At 39.0% G+C, this 18,479-nt stretch overlaps 2 protein-coding genes across 3 annotated transcripts; one reads left to right on the top strand and one right to left on the bottom strand.

The window, feature by feature from the left end:
• Positions 1-215: 215 nt before the first annotated feature.
• On the bottom strand, positions 216-3,621 carry LOC104445648 (mannan endo-1,4-beta-mannosidase 6). Its single transcript, XM_010059552.3, has 5 exons — positions 3,138-3,621; positions 2,294-2,491; positions 2,042-2,164; positions 1,473-1,684; positions 216-1,159 (listed from the first exon to the last, which is right to left on the bottom strand). Exons 1-5 carry the CDS (start codon positions 3,549-3,551, stop codon positions 745-747), a joined length of 1,362 nt encoding a protein of 453 aa, XP_010057854.2. The 5' UTR covers positions 3,552-3,621; the 3' UTR covers positions 216-744.
• A 1,192-nt stretch (positions 3,622-4,813) lies between these two features.
• LOC104445649 (transcription initiation factor IIF subunit alpha) lies at positions 4,814-10,844 on the top strand. Of its 2 annotated transcripts, none has more exons than XM_010059555.3 (9): positions 4,814-5,254; positions 5,506-5,664; positions 6,291-6,436; positions 7,213-7,601; positions 8,142-8,254; positions 9,174-9,308; positions 9,515-9,718; positions 9,920-10,129; positions 10,501-10,844. In XM_010059555.3, the coding sequence occupies exons 1-9, from the start codon at positions 5,084-5,086 to the stop codon at positions 10,588-10,590; spliced, it is 1,617 nt and encodes a 538-aa protein (XP_010057857.2). In that variant the 5' UTR covers positions 4,814-5,083; the 3' UTR covers positions 10,591-10,844. The 2 variants fall into 2 exon arrangements, with proteins under 2 accessions (XP_010057857.2, XP_010057855.2); XM_010059553.3 differs by having other exon boundaries at positions 9,515-9,733.
• The last annotated feature ends 7,635 nt before the right edge of the window (positions 10,845-18,479 follow it).

Genomic DNA, 18,479 nt, shown 5'->3' with positions numbered 1-18,479 from the left:
TAGAGTAACCAGGGCCTTTGGTTGTATAAATTCTGGTGTCTCTTGAAAGATCTTTGGTACTTGTTTTCTGACAGATTGGAGTTCAAGCTCTGTTTCTTTTAAGCCAAAAATAGGTGCTTCTGCATCTGAAAATGCTCATCCAATATGGAACTTGGAGGCATGCCAGGATCAGCCAGTTCAAATCGGTTGAATTAGCACAGGAAAGATGTCCAGGAAACTCAAGAAACAAGTGACAGATGATTTCATTTAATAGTAAATAAAGTATTTATGATATATCAATATACAACTTCAGTATGTCACTCAAACTGTTGGCGACACAGAAATGAAAAGGCCTATCAACTGGGACGGGAATGAACACTACAATAATCACTAACGTTTGACTTGGGGGTACAAGTGTTGGATCAACCTGTGAATGAAAGATTTCCAGCATAAATTTGAATCAATGTGGGGCAGAAGAGATGCAACCTCGCAATTACAAAAGTGAGGAACCGCGATTTTTGAACTTCTAGAAGGAACTCCTCAATTGTGTTGCCCTTTTAATCCGACAATCTCAAATCACACAATTTCTCACTTCCCCGGCATCGGCATTCACAATGAAGAAGCATCATTGCACTTGTGCCTCTTCACCTCTCTTCCCACAATTTCATGAACACAAACACAATTGCAGCAACTCATCCAAATTCATCCCTCTCGCTCAAAATTCAAATGGTATTTCAACTGGCTTCAACTCATACATAATAGCCGTCAAGATCCAATGGAGGGACATGGATCATTATGGCGATATTTTCTATTCATCTCTTCTTTCACAAACATTCTCCTCAGCCTACATGATTGTTCTATGATCAACTTATAGGTCGAGAGGTGATTCCAGGCCACGAACGAAAACTGGTCAGCGTAACCCTGCGTATCATCTACTAACAATTGCCAAATCAAGGCTCCAGCTCCAGCTTGCCTCTTCTTTGCTGATTCATATATTTTGTCATAAACCATCTTCAAGAATATATCTCTTTGATGTAACTCTTGTTGATTCTTATGCAATGATGACCCAACTTCTGTGAAAAGAACCGGTTTCTTCAGTATTTCGTCCCCATCATGTATGTGAGAATCCACCCACTGCGAAAGATATTTCACTTTTTCATCCAAACTGGCCTCCGGGATCCTACAACCAACAGAGAAGAATTTAAAAGTACTGCAGAGAATAGAAATGCAAAATTTGCATAGAAAGCAAAGAGTCATTGCCTATAGCTCCTTTAAAACAATTACAGGGAGGCTTTCGCGATTTCCAATCCTTTTCATGTTGTTAATTTAGACATGATAATCTTTCTATAACCAAAAAGCACAGCTAGCAGTATTGGGAGATGCATTCTAATTTCAATTAATTTCAAGCTGCAGCATCATCTAGTGATGTTTAAAGCACTTAGTGAAGTGATATTAGTTTCTACAAGCATCATCCCAGGCTGAAGTTTACTAACCAACTATCGGGATATGCATGGACAGAAGCAAAATCAATGTTGTGAATTGCTGAGTTGTTAAGGAAATCTGTTCCAAGTGAAGAGGCCCATTCCCCAGGATTAACTGCATTTTTTTCTTGTCTTTGCAACCCATAAAATCCCTCAACTCCAATGGTAATGAGGTGTCTTTGGTCTAAGCTCTTGATATATGCAGCCATCTCGGTGATCCAAGACTGTCACATAACCACAAACAAGATCAGGATGGAAGCATGAGAAGCTCAACTTAAGAAGAGGTACATGCAGATATAAGTATGATACAGCAAGATTGTTTTTCATTCATGGAGATCAGCATGATACAGCAATAAATAACAAAACGTATCAATGCAATTATCTAGCTGATATAAGTATTTCTTTTGGATAGTAAATAAGGTGTGTTCCTCACTCAATAAGATCACAGGAGTGTATCCAGAAAGAAACACGAGCCTGGAAACATCCAAAGAATTAGTCTTCTAAACCTCAAGATATTTGATGAGAATGAGATCCACATGATTTTGTTCATAGAGAGAGCGAGAGAGAGTTATGAAGTTTACCTGAAGAAGTGGAGCAGATGACCCAGATACACCACGAGGTTCATTCATTAGCTCCCAAGCAAAAATAGCTGGTTCATCAAAATAATGAACTCCAGTCATAGAGTTTTTTCTTGTTACTACCGCCTGCACAATGAGGTAGTTATGCAAGCATCATATGCCTTCGTCATGCAGTCAAAATACTGTGGCACAAGGAACAACATTCATCTGCTTCTAATGCCTAGCATGAAGCAGAAAAATGAGAGCACAATCTACCTTGACATAAGCCTTGTAGTACTCCTTTATTGTGGGATGCGAGAAAAACGAATCTGCCGATGAAGAGACATTCTCTCCAGCTTCTTGTGCCCATCTGATATACTGTGCTTTACCACCAAATGCATTCAAATTGTTGACTAAGCTCAGGATTACTCGCACCCGATTCCTCTGAGCTTCAACAATTACATAATCTAATCCCTGAAATCAGATTAACAAAGCTAAGAACCTCGAAATGTCCCTGCCGAATGTTGCTTGCATAAAAAAGTGAAATTTATATCCACAGGAGAGCCACCACAGGGAGAATAGAGTACAAACATACGGACAGCTATTTTTATATCTCGATGATCATCTCCCCACCGCAAAGTTAGCACCATTCACCCATCCCTTCGCTCGACCCACTACTTACAGACATTTCCGGCAGCCGTATAAACTATTTTCTACTGTAATCTCTACGGTCTACAGCTAACACTCGTAGCTGCAACAAAACTTCTCGCAATTCTCCATCGGAGATTCATCCAAGAGGAACCCGATACTTCACCTATACGCCCATATCGTTACGACAAAACGACGAAAAGGAGGTGTTCTGCAATTCTTTAATTCAAAGCTCAAGTAACTCCCACCGAATTCAAACCCCGGAAACAAACATTAACCGGATCCTAAAATTCGAGGATCGAATACTTCCATCTCTAAATCAACATCATGAAGTTCTCCAACGCTTTCTGCGGCTAACAGTGCAAACAATTCTACCGACGGGGAAAGAAAAGATCTGCACTTGGCAACCCACCGACACTGCACTCGAAAAAAAAAAAAAAAACAGAGCGCAAGAGAATTCATTTCCACAGACCCTGAACACCCTCTCGTCGAAAACGCCCGGCGACCTCTGCAGCGCGTTGGGCCCGTCGCCGTCGCTGAACGCCCACGTCCGGCACACCGTCATCCCCATCCCGGCCCCTCGCCTCATCATCTCCGACACCCTCCCCCTCGACGGCCCGCCCCACACGCTCTCCTCCATCAACCAGTACGAATTCCACCCGTTGACGTACACCGCCGACTGGGCTCGACCCGCCCCTCCTCCGCCGCCGCCGCCGTCCTCGACCACCACGAACCGGGTCGAGTTCGTCCCTACGAAGCCCATCTTCGGGAGCCATAGAACCGGGAAGGCGAAGCTGGGTTCGTCGAAGTTGAGATAGAGGATGAGGAGGACGGTGGCTCCGCCGAGGATCGGATACAGAGCCTTGTCTCTCCAGTTCGGCTTCATCTTCGTGGCCTCTCCTTTCCTCGTTCGAGTTCGGGAACGAGTCGAAGAGTTTCTGGAGAAATCATTTTTCAGTGCGGGTCAACAAAAGTCAACGTCCGACGTGGCGCCTTGCCGTCGTGTCGTTGCTCTTTTTCATTTCTCCGACAGTGACGCGGCACGCGCGGAAGCGCGTTGATTGGTCCAGTTGGCGGTTAGCAAAGCAAGAGAGCGGTGGTTGCTGCTTCGCCTTCAGTTTCAACCAAAGTGAGGGTAGTTAGCTGTTATATTTAAGGTTAAATACCTAAAAATAATGCTCAAATTTTAGTCCAACTTTCACCTCAATCCTAAATTTTCCTACACATTCAACAATTGCCATTGGTTTATTTAAAATTTTCAGCATCAAGAATGAACAGAAATAAGAGTATTGACGATGGACTTGAAACAAATACTTTTTGACGCATAAATAGAATTGAAACTAGAGCCAAAGTAAATTCATTTTAGACAAAAATAAATCGGAGAAGATTTAAAATTAACCTAAAGTTAGGAGTTTCTAGAAAACTAGACCATTGTAATTGTAAAAAGAGAGAATTACTTTTGCCCTTCAAGTTTTTTAAATTGTGGAAAGTTGCCTCCGGGCATTTCAAAATTTTGGAAGCTGCCTCCTCACTTTTTGAAATTTGTGGTAAAGAATTATATTTTGAAATTAGAAGGTGAGTTGGTCACATATCATTAGTCACATGATCAAATAATGATATATTTCAAAACTATATACCAATGCGTATTTAATATCAACTCCAATTAAATTCTCGCCAATTCTTCAACCACACACTTTCATACATAATATAATTCTACATTACTCTTCGACTTTCTTTGCCATATTTATGTACTTATATGACAAATTCGCCCATCATAATTACTCACATGTCGACTTGCCCTCGGAAGCTCCAAGCAAAAACTCAGTCGGAGTCAATGCCAAGGGCCCAATGACAGCTGATTTCTTAAACTCGCGTAGCAAATTGCAAAAAATCGAGACATCCTCCCGGGGCAATTTGCAACGACCCTAAAAACTTCGGGGGGCAATAATAATATGTAAATTACCCCAAGGGCGGACGGAAGGCCAGAGCGGGCCGGGTCGACCGCGGCACAAATATGTCCTCCAGGCCCGGCCCGAAACTGGGTGGGCCCTAATTCGCGCCTCCCGCCAAGCCCGGCCCGTATCGGGATCTTCCTGCTCATTCTTATGCGCGCTTCTCTCTCTTCTTTTTCTCGTTAAATGCCTCTGCATCACCACCTCATCAGCGGAGCATCAACTAACAATTGAATCGAATCGAAACGAAACGAAACGACCGAAAATCGCCGATCCCGATCGAACGCCGACCTCCGTCGCCGGCGGATTAGGGTGGAAGCCGCTCGTACCGATCGCAAACCCTAGCGGTTCGTCTTCCCGAGAAATCTCTCTCTCTCGTCTTCGCTGCAGCTTTCTCCGGCGGATTCCGCGCGGTTCGGTGGACACGAAGAGGGGCGGGGGCGGGGCGGGGGCGGGGGAAGGGAGGATGTCGTTCGATCTGGTGTTGAAGCCGACGTGCGGCGGCTGCGGCGCGGCGGCGGATCTCTACGGCAGCAACTGCAAGCACATGACGCTCTGCTCCACCTGCGGCAAGGCGATGGCGGAGTCCCGGGCGAAGTGCTACGAGTGCGGCGCCACGCTCACTCGCTTGATTAGGGTTTGGCCCTCTCTCCGTCTCTCTCTTTTCCGTTGCCTTCGGCGGATTGACGTGGCGCGTTTGGATGTGTTCGTTACTCGTTTTTTGGATTGTTTAGTTAGTCGATTTAGGTGATTGAGTTTTTGTGAGGGGAGGAGGTTACAAGCTGTCTATGTTTTTTCTGTGTTGTTGGAAGCTGAGATGCGCGTATTGTGGGTGGTAAGGGAACATGAGTGGGAGCTGAATTGCTGTGTATGTTGTGCGTTATGTAGGAATATAATGTCAGGGCTGGTCCCAGCAGTGAGAAGAACTACTTCATTGGTAGATTTGTCAGTGGTTTGCCGAATTTCTCGAAGAAGAAGAGCGCGGAGAATAGGTGGTCTGCGCAGAAGGAAGGGCTGCAGGGGCGTCAAGTTACGGATACCTTGCGGGTACGGATGGATTCTCCTCATCTATGGACTTCCCCTCTCGCTATTTTTGGAAGTTCATAGATTGTCTCTTTAAATGGTCAACATCGTTCCTGTCCCTCTCATTTCGAAATCGGCACTGCTTATTTCCATATATAGGAGTTGAAGGATGTGTCAAATGTTCTCACTTCTGTTTAGTTAATCATCCTTTTGGTTGTAATCCTCTTTCCTGATGCATTTTGTTGAGTAACACGCTTTGAGTTCGCAGTAATTTATCGTTATGTCGTTATAGTCCTCCTTTTGCATATGTCATTATGGATTACAGTGGTTTAATATGACTAGATAGGTTCAGTTTTAGTTCTCTCATGGTTTAAATGTTAAAAGATGGCGGTAACTTTTCTTTATCTTTGAGGTATTTATCTCTCAAATTTTCAGCTTCTATGATTATGGTTTTAAGCATCTGACTCTGTTATATCTTGGTCTCAACAATTCTTATTGTGGTGCTCATATTGGCATGCTAAGGTTTGTAAATAGATTTCATTTAAGGGGTCTGCAATGTTCTAATTGCATTCAAATTAATACACGGCGGGTCTGATGCTGCCTTCATCTTTGATGCTCTTGTTGTTCTTTGGCACAATTGCATCTCATAGGAGAAATATAAGAATAAACCCTGGCTTTTGGAGGATGAAACGGGACAGTCTCAGTATCACGGCCATCTTGAAGGTTCCCAATCAGCTACTTACTACCTATTAATGCTTCAAGGAAAGGAGTTTGCTGCTATCCCTGCTGGTTCTTGGTATGAAAAACTCATTGCTAATTAATATTTTATATGTGATTTTCCTCTCTTCTAGGCTTTTCTTCAGCATACAAAGGTTCTAGCCTGGTGGGTGGGGTTGCAATTTCTACAAATTGTACTCCTTTTATTATATTTTATTTTTTGGTCATACAAATTGTACTCCTTGGGACTGCTTACGTTGGATTATAAACAAATCTGGAAATAATTGTCGGACAAAATCCCCTTTCATGGTTAAATTGGGGGAAAATTTGTGTTTTTATGGCTTTTGAAGTGAATTTCTTTCACATATATAGTGAATTAGTTAAACTTGCACCAGAACTACATTGAGTGGCAGGATATTTGCACAATAAGATAGATTCAAGAATGAAGATAATTTAATGTGGCCTCTATACATGATGAAAGAGCAAAATGCTCAACAAGAGTGTAATGTCAATATCTTAGGCAGAGATTGCTCGTATTAGTGAGGAAAGGGATTATTCATCTAGGAAATATTAAATAACATGCCATGCAAATTGGGTTTCAACCAAACACCTTTGCCTTAAGGTGGTGTAAAGAAAGTGAGGCAGGCTGATTGCAATACCATAAAATTTCTGTTAATAATTTGGGAGCTTATAATTGTGTTCCTGTGAGGCAGTTGGTGTTCCTTTATTACCCTTGTTGTAGAAAGGCTGTGAATCTGTTATGCTTGTCTGAGTCAAGCCAAGGCATTACGTGCTGCTATACAAGTCATATATAATGTAAATGGAGTGGTGACAAACCGGTCACATGTTTTACAGGTACAACTTTAACAAAGTTGCGCAGTACAAGCAACTTACCCTGGAGGAAGCAGAAGAGAAGATGAAGAACAGAAAGAAAACTGCTGATGGTTATCAGAGGTGGATGATGAAAGCTGCTAACAACGGAGCTGCTGCCTTTGGTGAGGTTGAGAAATCCGAAGACAAGGATGGTAGTGGAGGAGGCAGTGGTGGTGGTGGTGGTGGGAGGGGACGTAAAAAGACAAGTGGTAACGATGATGAAGGTAATGCATCAGACAAGGGAGAGGAAGATGAAGAAGAAGAGGCAGCAAGGAAGAGTAGGCTAGGACTCAACAAAAGGGCTGGTGATGATGATGAAGAAGGTCCAAGGGGAGGTGATCTAGATTTGGATGATGATGACATTGAAAAGGGTGAGGGTGTCCTATGTTTTTTTTTTTTTTCTTTTTTTGGGTGGTGGGCGAGGGTGTCATAGAGGGTGTCTTGTTTATCTGCTGATTTATGTTGCAAACAATCCGTTTCTTTCTAATTATCTTAGATGGAGGAAGTTAGTTAGAAAACTTAATTGAAAAACCAAAAGAAAAAACATCACAGTAAATTAGGGAAGAAAAACATGAGTCTGAAATTGGACTTTCCCTTCTCTCTTATTAGGGTAATATTTTTTCAGAAGTTCAACGGGAGAGCAATTGGCCATTATGTTATGAGAAATCAGGGACACCTTAGGAAGTGCTCTTTCTTCTGTATGCCATGAATTACAATTGTAATCAATCTTTCAGTCAACATTATATCATTTTTCACACCTTTCTTCTATATGAAAAGCACATTTGGTTTTTCTTTCCTTGGTTTGACATTTTTGCACCTTTGAGCATCTCTGTGATTTCCTTGGGATCCCCTAATATGCCATTAGTTCAGAGGTTCATTATGTTTGATGTATCTCTGTTTGTTTGCTCTAGGTGATGACTGGGAGCACGAAGAGATTTTTACTGATGATGACGAAGCTGTTGGGAATGACCCACATGAACGAGAAGATTTGGCACCTGAAGCTCCTCCTCCTCCAGAAATCAAAGTATGTATGCTTATCTTTCTGCAACTAGGCCTTTTTTGTGGAAATACCAGAAATAGTTTGGCCGGATGATGCATTGATGAAGTGTTATTTGGTTACTAAGATGCATCGGCAAGGTGATATAGTAGGAGGATGGCATTTCTTTAGTAAGCAGAGTGCCAATATGGTGTTTTCTTCAGATTGATACTCCATTTTTTCCATTTCTTTGTTCCTTGCTCCAAAATTGAGTTCTTTTGGGCCTAATCTTGACGCCCATCACATTACAGCAGTTATTTATTTTGATTTGTTCTGATTTGTTTTTCTATCAATGCTCAATTTTGTCATGGGCTTAGTTTATTGTTCAAGGTCTTCTTAGACAGCATTAAGGGTGAAAACTAGTTTTGATCCTTCAAATTTACTCCTTATTTGCCGTTCTATCTCTCCACTTTAAAATTGTGACATTCTTACCTTGAATTTTCAAAATTATGGCTAGGGAAACTTATTCACATCCATCTTATTTTTTTATGAAATTGTTTATCCGCTTGAGATTAAAACTATTGTTATAGTCTCCTGCTGAAAATGTTGTGCATCTGAACACATTCATGCATCAATAACATAGAAATAAACTAGCATTTCAGAATTGGCAAATTCTTGATACATGTCAAATTATCACTGCAAAAAAGTTTTGAGCGATTTATACTTAATTTCAGAATGAAATGAACTCATTGTTTTGTGAAAAGTTAACCAAAGAGTTATGACTAACGCCGAGATTTGTGGTCATAACAAGGGTGAAAAGCCTTAATTTTTTATTTTTTTTATTATTTCCGTTGGTGGGGAGTTGGGGTTTGTGTAATCCCACACAGAGGTGAGCAGCGAAAAGAGTTGTCTACATTGATGCCTATGAGAACTGGTTATGATGATTGTGCATTGATTTATTCTAAAGGATGAGGAGGAGGAGGATGAAGCAAATGAAGAGGAAGGAGGACTGAGTAAATCTGGAAAAGAATTGAAGAAGCTGCTTGGGCGAGCTAGTGGGGTCAATGATTCAGATGCAGAGGAAGATGACGACGATGAGGATGTAAGTTTTCAAATTGACTGCTCTGCAGAATAATATTAGATCATCATTATCTTCGGCCCCTCTAGTATGGCTTTCTTTTGCTCAAGGAGATGCATAATCACTGTGATGGTGATCAAATTCTAATTGGAAGCTAACCATGTCTGTTGATTTTGAAAGATGCATGTTGATAGCTGCATCAATTTGTGTCTCATTTCACTCTTGTGCAGATGGAAGATGAGGTGGGGTTTTCACCTGTACTGGCCCCTAAACAGAAGGAAGCCCTTAAAGAGGAACCCGCAGAAGAGAGCCCTTCAAAACCCACTCCTTCTGCATCTGCTAAGGGAACTCCACCTACTTCCAAATCTGCCAAGGGAAAGAGGAAGTTGAATGGAGATGATGCTAAATCATCGAATGGTGCACCCCAGAAGAAGGTGAAGACGGAAACTGTATGTTCGTTGCCTTTTGACTCTGTTCTCTTGTTCCTAGCAAAAAAAGGGAGACTATTCTCTTGTTGTGGTTTCTGTATTATTTCTTTGGTATTTTTACTCTGGACATGTGAACTTGCAATTTCTATAGATAGCCAAGATAAATTGTAATTTTCCATTGTTTTCTCGATTGATTTGTGGGATCAGGAAGCAAAATCTTCCGTAAAAGATGAAAGCGTGCCTACTTCTAAAAGCAGCGTTGCCTCTAAAGCTACACAGTCAGATTCGAAGAGTGCATCTACTCCGCCTACTGGACCGGTTGCAGAAGAAGAGATAAGAGCATTCATTTTGCAGAAGGCACCTGTTACCACACAGGATCTTGTCGCTAAATTCAAAGCAAGACTCAAAAGCCCTGAGGTACTGGGTCACTCTTTGATGTCTTGTTTCCTCATCTTCCGTTAATGATCCAAGAACTGCTGTCACTTTATAAGTAGTCCATTTTTTTCGAAAAGTCTCATATGAGTGAACTATTTAAGATATGGATGATTTCTAAATAATTTGAGTAAGGTTTTCTTTTACACTTCCGTATGATGCTTAAAAAACAGCATGTATAGTTAGAGCTGGGGTTCATGTGTTGACGTACTTTCTTGGCAGTTTTTACTCATTTCTAAGGTTGAACAACCATCTCTTGTATTATCTGCATCATCCATGACTTCTCGGAATGTGCTGAAAGCAGGTTAAGTAGTATCCCCAGCTTTTTTCTCCCTAAGTAAAATTCCTTGGTGCAGGACAAGAATGCCTTTGCCGATATCTTGAGGAGAATATCCAAGATACAGAAGACCAATGGATCTAGCTATGTGGTGCTGCGAGAGAAATGATGATTCTGTATAGCTTATAAGTCTGGTTGGAGATTAGCTGGATTATGTGCTTGTAAGAAATGTTTAAGAAGAGGATAATGACACAGAAAATGGGGATTGAAATTGTTCCTCTGTGAATTGCTGTCCTGCTTCTGCTGCGGTACATTGTTGCTCGCATGAGAGAGAGAGAGAGAGAGAGCGCGAAATACCGCTGTAATTCTGGCATTTTGCTGCTACAAATGAAGGAAAAAATGCGTTGACACAAGTCTTTTAGATTTTTGGATGCTGTTCTTGGTTCGTGCAGTATTCAATTTCATGTATGGTCCAGATTATTCTCACTAGACTTGAACATTGTTGGGGTGCTGCTATAATCTCTGTGAGGTGCTAAAGGCTGTACTAGAACCCAAGAATTTGTCGTGATCAATTGGAGACCCGAACAATTCATTATCAATAATCGACTTAATAGCATCACTTGACATTCAGATTTTACCTTCAATGCCCAACACCGCCGCCACATGAGCTACAACGCACATGAAGCTTAAAAACAGCCACTTTATTAGTGAAACAAAATCAGGCATCACTCTTCAGCACATTTGAGTCGCTCCCTCGGAGAGCAAAATAGGATGATATCAGATTCCGAAGGCAGCCAGAACCGAACCATCTTTCCTCAGGCACCTGTTTTCACTTTGTTTCATGTTACATACTTCAGAAGAGCACTTGTCTTCGACTTCTCCGTTCGCTGTGCATATTCACCCCTCTCTCCGAGGACAGACTATCTACCTCAAGGACAAAGTGGCATTGTCGACTGGTCCCGAGCAAGATGGGTGGATGTTGCTTGATGAAGCCACACACAAACTTCACCAACATCAATGGCGACCAAACAGATTCAAACAAAACTAGGAGAAGCTAGGAAGCATTCTTCTAATGTCAGCTTTTAGGCTTCGGTTATTTTCTTGCCTTGCGGGTGAAGTAATCTCTGCTTCTTCTTCTTGACTTTGAAGCAACTAGGCTTTGAGCAATTCGATGATGGTGGGTTGTACGGTTTGATCATTGTGGATGGTGGGGTTTGTGACTGCTCTTGGGTGCTTGAAAGTGCTTATTTTTGCACCCATAGCTTGATGGGTCTCCTCCAAGTTGAGGAATACTACTTTGTGCTAAATGACAAAATCAAGAAGAAATTGATAAATCACATAAGTGATGGTTTTTTATTAGACTAAACATAAATGGACAAAATGCACGGATTGAAAGATTTTGGGCGGCAAGAACAAGAAGGTGATCATGACAATACAACTCTAGCTATATTCACTAGTAAAGTATTGTTGGGTTTTGACTCGTGATGATCTTGTTCCATCCAATTCACCAACTAATAAAAGAGACTAACAGCTTGAAATTACATGTGATTGTGGAGATCTATGGTTTGAAATTGTATTGAAGATCTTCAAATGCGGAAACTAATGAAGAAAGAAAACGTCAAATTGTTTATCTTAGCCCCTAAATTTTGACTAAGTATGCAATCTCATCTTCGGACATTTGATGGATCTAGTTACGCTGTGCTGCAAGATAAATGATTATTTTGTATGGCTTATAATTCTGGTTGTACTTTAGCTGGATAAACCGTTGTTGACAAAAATTCTTACCTTTTGGTACTATATATTGTGCTCTTCCTTACAACTGACGGAAAAAGATGTGTTGTCAACGAAAAGTTTTTCGGCTTCAATTTCGACGTTGACCTTGATTCGTGCTGTCTCTGATGTCCGTTGATGACATCTATTTTTGCCCACACATCTATAATACCATTTTTCGAAGCAAATAGTTTCTGTGATCGAATTTGGCGATAACGACGAAATTAAAAATAATTAATTTATGCAACCCTACATCAATTTTTCCTACTACACTCCTGCATGAAAACATTAAAGGCAGGATAGTTCAATAATAACTAAGTTTTGATTCACATAAGTCATCCGTGCATTCCGTAACTATTGGGGATCGAATTCGTCAATTATAGCGCAACTTAGCCCTCAATAAAAAATAAAAATAAAAATGTCATCATTCCATCATCCCACATTCGTTTTTTTCGCCAGACTTCTTCTGCATTTTTAGGATGCATTTGATTCAACGTTAGAAAAATACAAAGACCTTTAGATCAAAGTGGGTTTCCAAAATGCAAGTAGCGTTTGGAAAAGTATATTTTAAAAACACATTGAAAAGCAACTTTAACGTAAATGCCATTTGGTAAAAGCTATACTATGTAAAGAATTATTGTTAAAAAAAATTTATAAAAAATCTCAAACTATTTGCAACTTTTATAATTTTGAAATGTCCTTGAAAACACTAATTTTGCCTTAACCACCAACCAACAACTAGCATGCCACCAACTAGGGATGGATAGCCATGATTATCAATAACCATGATTATCGATGACAATGGTACAATCATTGATATATGATGACAACTAGTTGACAATTGACACTTCAATTAGAGAAGTGTTAACTTTAAAAATACCTTTGCAAGCAGGTGCTGGTCATGAGGGGTATAAAATTCTAAAATCACCCTCGTGACCGTATATAGGCCATACATCGCCTAGCCCATAAGTGGTTATGAAAACAAAGGGCAACCAAGGATTACAAAAATCTTTAGGCTAAATTTCAATAGACATACAAGTAAAGACTGATAATTCCATAATGAAGCAGTTGACTGCCATGTGTCAAAGTCAAAGGACGCTGTTGATGGTGAATTTAGGTTGGAACAATTAAAAAGGTGCCAAACTCAAGAGGAGTAGTTAATCCTTGCTAGACAAGCCACGAGAATATTGTCGAATAAATCAAAAACTAGATATGGATGAGGCGGTTTAATATAGAACATGGAGCGACCCTTGAGAATGAAGTAACTTACCATTAATGGTTATCAAATTGGCCTATAAATACCACAGGCAATCCAACAAAGGACCCCTCCCCCCAAACAACACACAAAATTACTTTATCTTGCTTTTATTCTTATTTAGTCTAGCTTAATTGTACCTTAAGATTCCTGTCGTAAATTTAATTCCAGTGAGTGTTTATATCCCAGGCAATGTTGTCGATTAGATTCCAGTGCTAACCCACTATCTGGCATCATTAATTAGATTCCAACGTTGGGTTTTCATATCCATCTAGAAGCAATGTGTGACATCTTGGATTTTCCAATTCTATAATTATAAACTTGTAAATATACTATTTACATATGCACGGTACTTGTAAGTATTTTAGGCTGATGTATGTGAAGCCCACGATGCCTCTAACAGAAAGTGAAATGAAACCCTTTATGATCCTTTGTATGTGCTCATGTTTGGAATGGCTAATAGTAGAAATAGGACCGGACAAAATGATCATGTCTTAGAATTGTTCAAGATCATGCAATATCCATATTATACATGCTAAGCAATTAGGTCGGAATACTTTAGTGCGATAACTAAATTAAACGGGTCCTGTCATGACACTAATCTATATAATTTTCGCTTGCGCTTAGTATGTAACTCTACCGGGACATCATACAATGTTTGGTAAGTGATGTTATCACTGTCCAGCATCGTCAATTAGATTCCGACGTCGTGTCCTTGTATTCATCTATGAAGTAGTGTTTGCTAGGTGATGTTATCACCATCCCACATCGTCGATTAGATTTCAACGTTGAGTCCTCATATTCATCTAGGAGCGGTGTGTACTAAGTGTTATCTCCTTTGCCCAACGTCGTCAATTAGATTCTTACATTGTGTCCTTGGACTAGTTAGAAACCAATGTCATCTAGGCACATTTGTTAATACCCAATGTTGTCAAATTATCTTCGATATTGTATAAACTACTTTAATTTTAATGAGATTTCATTATCATGTTAAAGTGAGTTTAGATGACATCGTTAAGTAGATTTTGACATTAATTACTGTTGATATTAAACTCGTGTTAGGTGTATCAAGTGACTTCTTTAGATTTGAGATTATATGGTATATGTGTTTGTAAAATTCTAAACGCAAGTGAACGTGTCGAACAAGTAATATATTGATAAGAAAAAGTATCGTCCCATGGAGATTGATGATTAATAAACTAATTAAATACTAAAATGGATTAATTCTAAAATTTATCTAACAAATCAAAATATAATTTAGAATAAATTAAAAACTAAATTTGGAGACTAAATGCAGCAAATCAATCAAATAAATATGTTAGAGCATCCGATTTCACCATAACTACTAGATATAAATTTCAAATTGTTGTGGGTACAAGAACGATATCAAACATGTGATAGCAGAATTTCCTAATCTATTTACTATCATATCTCTAGGTATAGCAAACCTCCTCAGTTTATTAATCCACTATATCTCTATGTAAATTAAAATAAACACGAGTGCATTAAAAACTATGAATATTATCAGCTTACAACAAGTCTTTTGGATCACCTTATCACCGAAAGCTACACAAATAACGCGATATATCTCTATTCACGTTTAATTCATGGTTATATATTATAATGAGCAATTACATATTATCACTTCTCAGTCTCAAACATGCACATTAAATCATTCAAGTGGTGGCCAGTCACTCAAAACTATTATGCACAATAATATATAACTCACATAATGAAATCAATTGCAAAACATAAAAATCATGAACTTTACATCGTAGCCCTAACAAAGGAAAATTAGAACATAGTAGAAGAATAAATAAAAATATAAATCAAACCCAGCATCTTGAATCAAAGAACAAGAATTCTGTCACAACTTTGGTCTTCTCTTCAAAATACTTGAAAAACACTCAGAATAATGAAAAATGGTCTAACAAAAACCTAGTTGCTCTCTTTGGCTCTCAATGTTCTCATATTCATAGGATATATCCAAGATCCTTATCTCCGAGCAATTGCGCATAAAATTAGGGAGTAAATCAGAGGATCTTGATTTGATATCTATCTCCTAATGCTTGTAGATAATATTAGGGAATAAAATCAAGGATTCCCTAATTTGATATTCATCTTCCATTACTTTTTGATTTGAATTCCTGATTTTAGCCATTCTTTTTCTTATCTTCTCCATATCTCATTATTCTATATAAACAAAGAAAATTCGAATAATCAGAAGGAAATCCAAATACTTTCTCATAGATATTGCATTAATTGTTGCCTAAAATAGGTAAAATAACTCTATTTTTTATAGAGTTATCAATATGGTTTCGCTCGCATTCAACCCTCTTTATCTAAAGTTAACATAGAGCCTGAATCTCCTTTAATAAAAACCCAAATATAACACTTGATGAAATATATTTCATGTCAAGATCCAAAATCAACGAGACAAGAAGTGTTGAAGGTAGCAATTTAAGGCAATAAAGATGCTAATTAATGGTTGACTTCAGTGATAATTGAGAAGATCAACGTGCAATCATGGAGATGCAGTAGGGTCAAGTGACAATTAAAGAGTTATAACCACTTATAGGTAAGGTGAGCATGTAATTATGGAACATCTCGAGGATATGTGATTGTAACCTCTAATTGGAACAGTAACTGCTTAAGAGTACTTATATCTAGTAATAGGCTATTTAAGCCATGTTGAATTGTTGTAGAAGAGGATCCACAATCATCAGCACAATTATATATCCTTCAATTTATTAATCTATCTTTCCATTTCCTGCATTTACTTTCCTTTAGATCAATTAGTGCTAGTTCTCGAAGTGCCACATAATACGACATAAAAATCAAAATCAACCTTTGGTGAATGTTATCCCATCGCTGTCGCAATCTGACCTTAAAGGGGCCACCCTCGGGAAATAGATTTCGAGGTATTTATTAATGAGACAATCCGAATGGTACATACAAGTTAAGGTTTCATATGGACCTTTGCTTAATAACATTGCAAATGGACCCTCAATCATAAAAGTGGTCTCTCCAAGATCATTCCTCACATGATGTGGGGTTTGCAATTTAAACAGATTGATCCTAAAAATTATATGAGAGGAATGAATCGTCACTAACGTATTAAGGTCAACTAAAAACCTAATGTGATGTGAAGAGTACCTAGTTTCTACGCAATCATAGATTTAGAGATTAGAGACTTGATTACACTAGTCATCTAACTAGTATTCTTCGGTGCTTAAACTTGATCATCTATCACTAAAGTGAGCAGTTTTTTTTACCAATTATGAATCCTAAAATTCTTGTCCGATAAGTATTCACGCAATGATTGTTTATAATGGTCCTAATGATTTAACCTAACCTGCTAAAAGTGAAAATTAATAGTCAACGCATGAAAAGGCGCAATCAAGTAAGATAGTAATGAAAGTACACAAACAATGACCTAATATTGTATCAAAAAATAAAAGCATTGAAAAACTCTATCATAAAGCCCAACTTATTAAATTTTGAGTTCAATTTTTTATCAAAAGATTTTCACATTTTTCATTGATAAACTAACTCTAAACTAAAGATAACATACAAAAAAAAAAATCTAATGAAACTAATCCAAAACTATTTTCTAAACTGTTGGAATTTTTGGAAATTTTTATTTAAAAAAAAAAATTAATTTTTTTTAATTTTTAAATTTTTAATTTTTTTTTTATTTTGTAATTTTTAATTCTGGACAAAATGGACTTTAGGCCTGGTAAGGAAACCCGATCCGAACCGCTAGTTTAGCCTGGACCCTAACGGTCCGGGTTGGGTCTGAAAAATTGAACCGGCCTCAATTTAGCTAAAAATGGCCCAGCTTAATTGAGCCCACAAAATAATTAACGAAGGAAATCCGTTGCCCTCGAATCTGCTCGGCCAAGAACAGAATCGAGCCGAGACCAATGCGGTCTCCAGCAAACGCAGCCGAGATCGGGAATGGCCGAACGACCCTCTGGAAAGTCCGGCTCAGCTTCTTCTAGAAGGCTTCTGTCTGTCTGCTGGGCTTTTTGTTTCCTTCTTCTTTATGGGCTCAAGTACAGTGGGCTGAACATAGTGGGCTAGGGGCTTGTCGGGCTGGACTTGGCTCTCTTTTTTTATTTCCATCTTCTTCTTTTTCGTTTTAATTATTTTTATTTATTAATTTATTTTCCGAATTTCCTTTCTTTATTTTTGTGTCCCCATTTATTCATGCTTGCTCATTTTTGTTGTGTGTGTGTATATATAAATCCATACATATATATTTACCATTTTTATTTATTTATTTATTTATTTTTATTAATTTAACAAAAATAAGGTTAAATGAGGTATCGACGGTTGCAGGAAGCTATTCCCGGTGAAACAGTACCTTGAGGAGACTAGATGCAAATTTGATGATCTCTTCTTGTTGTGTTGTTTAGATACTTATCCTCATTATGCTTTTGTTGGTAATAATCTTATTTAGTGCCCTTAAGAGCTAAGGATAGCCTTTAGCGTTGTCCCTTTGCATTTAGCGATCTATATGTTCAATTTCATTCTTGTCTTCCTTTGCTCGCTGTTTTCTCTTCTCCAGCCATGAAATAGCAAGATTTTGGCCTCATTTGAGTGTTTCGTTTATATACCTTGACCATGTCTTAGTTTTGATTTCCCATCATTCTAGCATGTCTTATGTTGCTTTTCCATGCGTTGCCAGGGTCGCATCCCTATGGACGGCGATCGTTCACCTCTTTTGGGCGTGACTCGACCCCATGCGTAAGCCTTGAACTGACCCTTATGGGTCCTCATGGTTCGTAGATGCATTGGGGTGAGTTTTAAGCGTTTTAATGCCGTTCTCAAGTTTTAAAGACTAAAGTTTTGTTGTGATTATATTAGCTTAATTCATGTTGTTAATTTGGTTTTTATACTAATGAAGTCACATTGGGATGAGGGATAGAAACATTAGTACTCACGTTGGGATACACCCGTGACCCACCATGCCCGGTGAGCCCTCGCTGGCCATGTGCGAGGGCAGCGAGCCCTTTAGACAAAAAAGT

Source organism: Eucalyptus grandis, chromosome 5 (genome assembly GCF_016545825.1).
Source record: "Eucalyptus grandis isolate ANBG69807.140 chromosome 5, ASM1654582v1, whole genome shotgun sequence".
NCBI lineage: Eukaryota > Viridiplantae > Streptophyta > Magnoliopsida > Myrtales > Myrtaceae > Eucalyptus > Eucalyptus grandis.
This window is presented reverse-complemented; position numbering and strand designations above follow the sequence as displayed.

What these genes read in the sequence shown, in the direction of transcription:
- LOC104445648 (XM_010059552.3), bottom strand. Translation starts at nt 3,551, where the DNA reads ATGAAGCCGAACTGGAGAGACAAGGCTCTGTATCCGATCCTCGGCGGA. An exon ending in TCGACGAGAGGGTGTTCAGG is followed by an intron (nt 2,492 to 3,137) that starts GTCTGTGGAAAT and finishes ATCTGATTTCAG; the next exon opens with GGATTAGATTATGTAATTGT. An exon ending in ACTACAAGGCTTATGTCAAG is followed by an intron (nt 2,165 to 2,293) that starts GTAGATTGTGCT and finishes CTCATTGTGCAG; the next exon opens with GCGGTAGTAACAAGAAAAAA.
- LOC104445649 (XM_010059553.3), top strand. Translation starts at nt 5,084, where the DNA reads ATGTCGTTCGATCTGGTGTTGAAGCCGACGTGCGGCGGCTGCGGCGCG. An exon ending in AAGTTACGGATACCTTGCGG is followed by an intron (nt 5,665 to 6,290) that starts GTACGGATGGAT and finishes TGCATCTCATAG; the next exon opens with GAGAAATATAAGAATAAACC. An exon ending in TGATGATGACATTGAAAAGG is followed by an intron (nt 7,602 to 8,141) that starts GTGAGGGTGTCC and finishes TGTTTGCTCTAG; the next exon opens with GTGATGACTGGGAGCACGAA.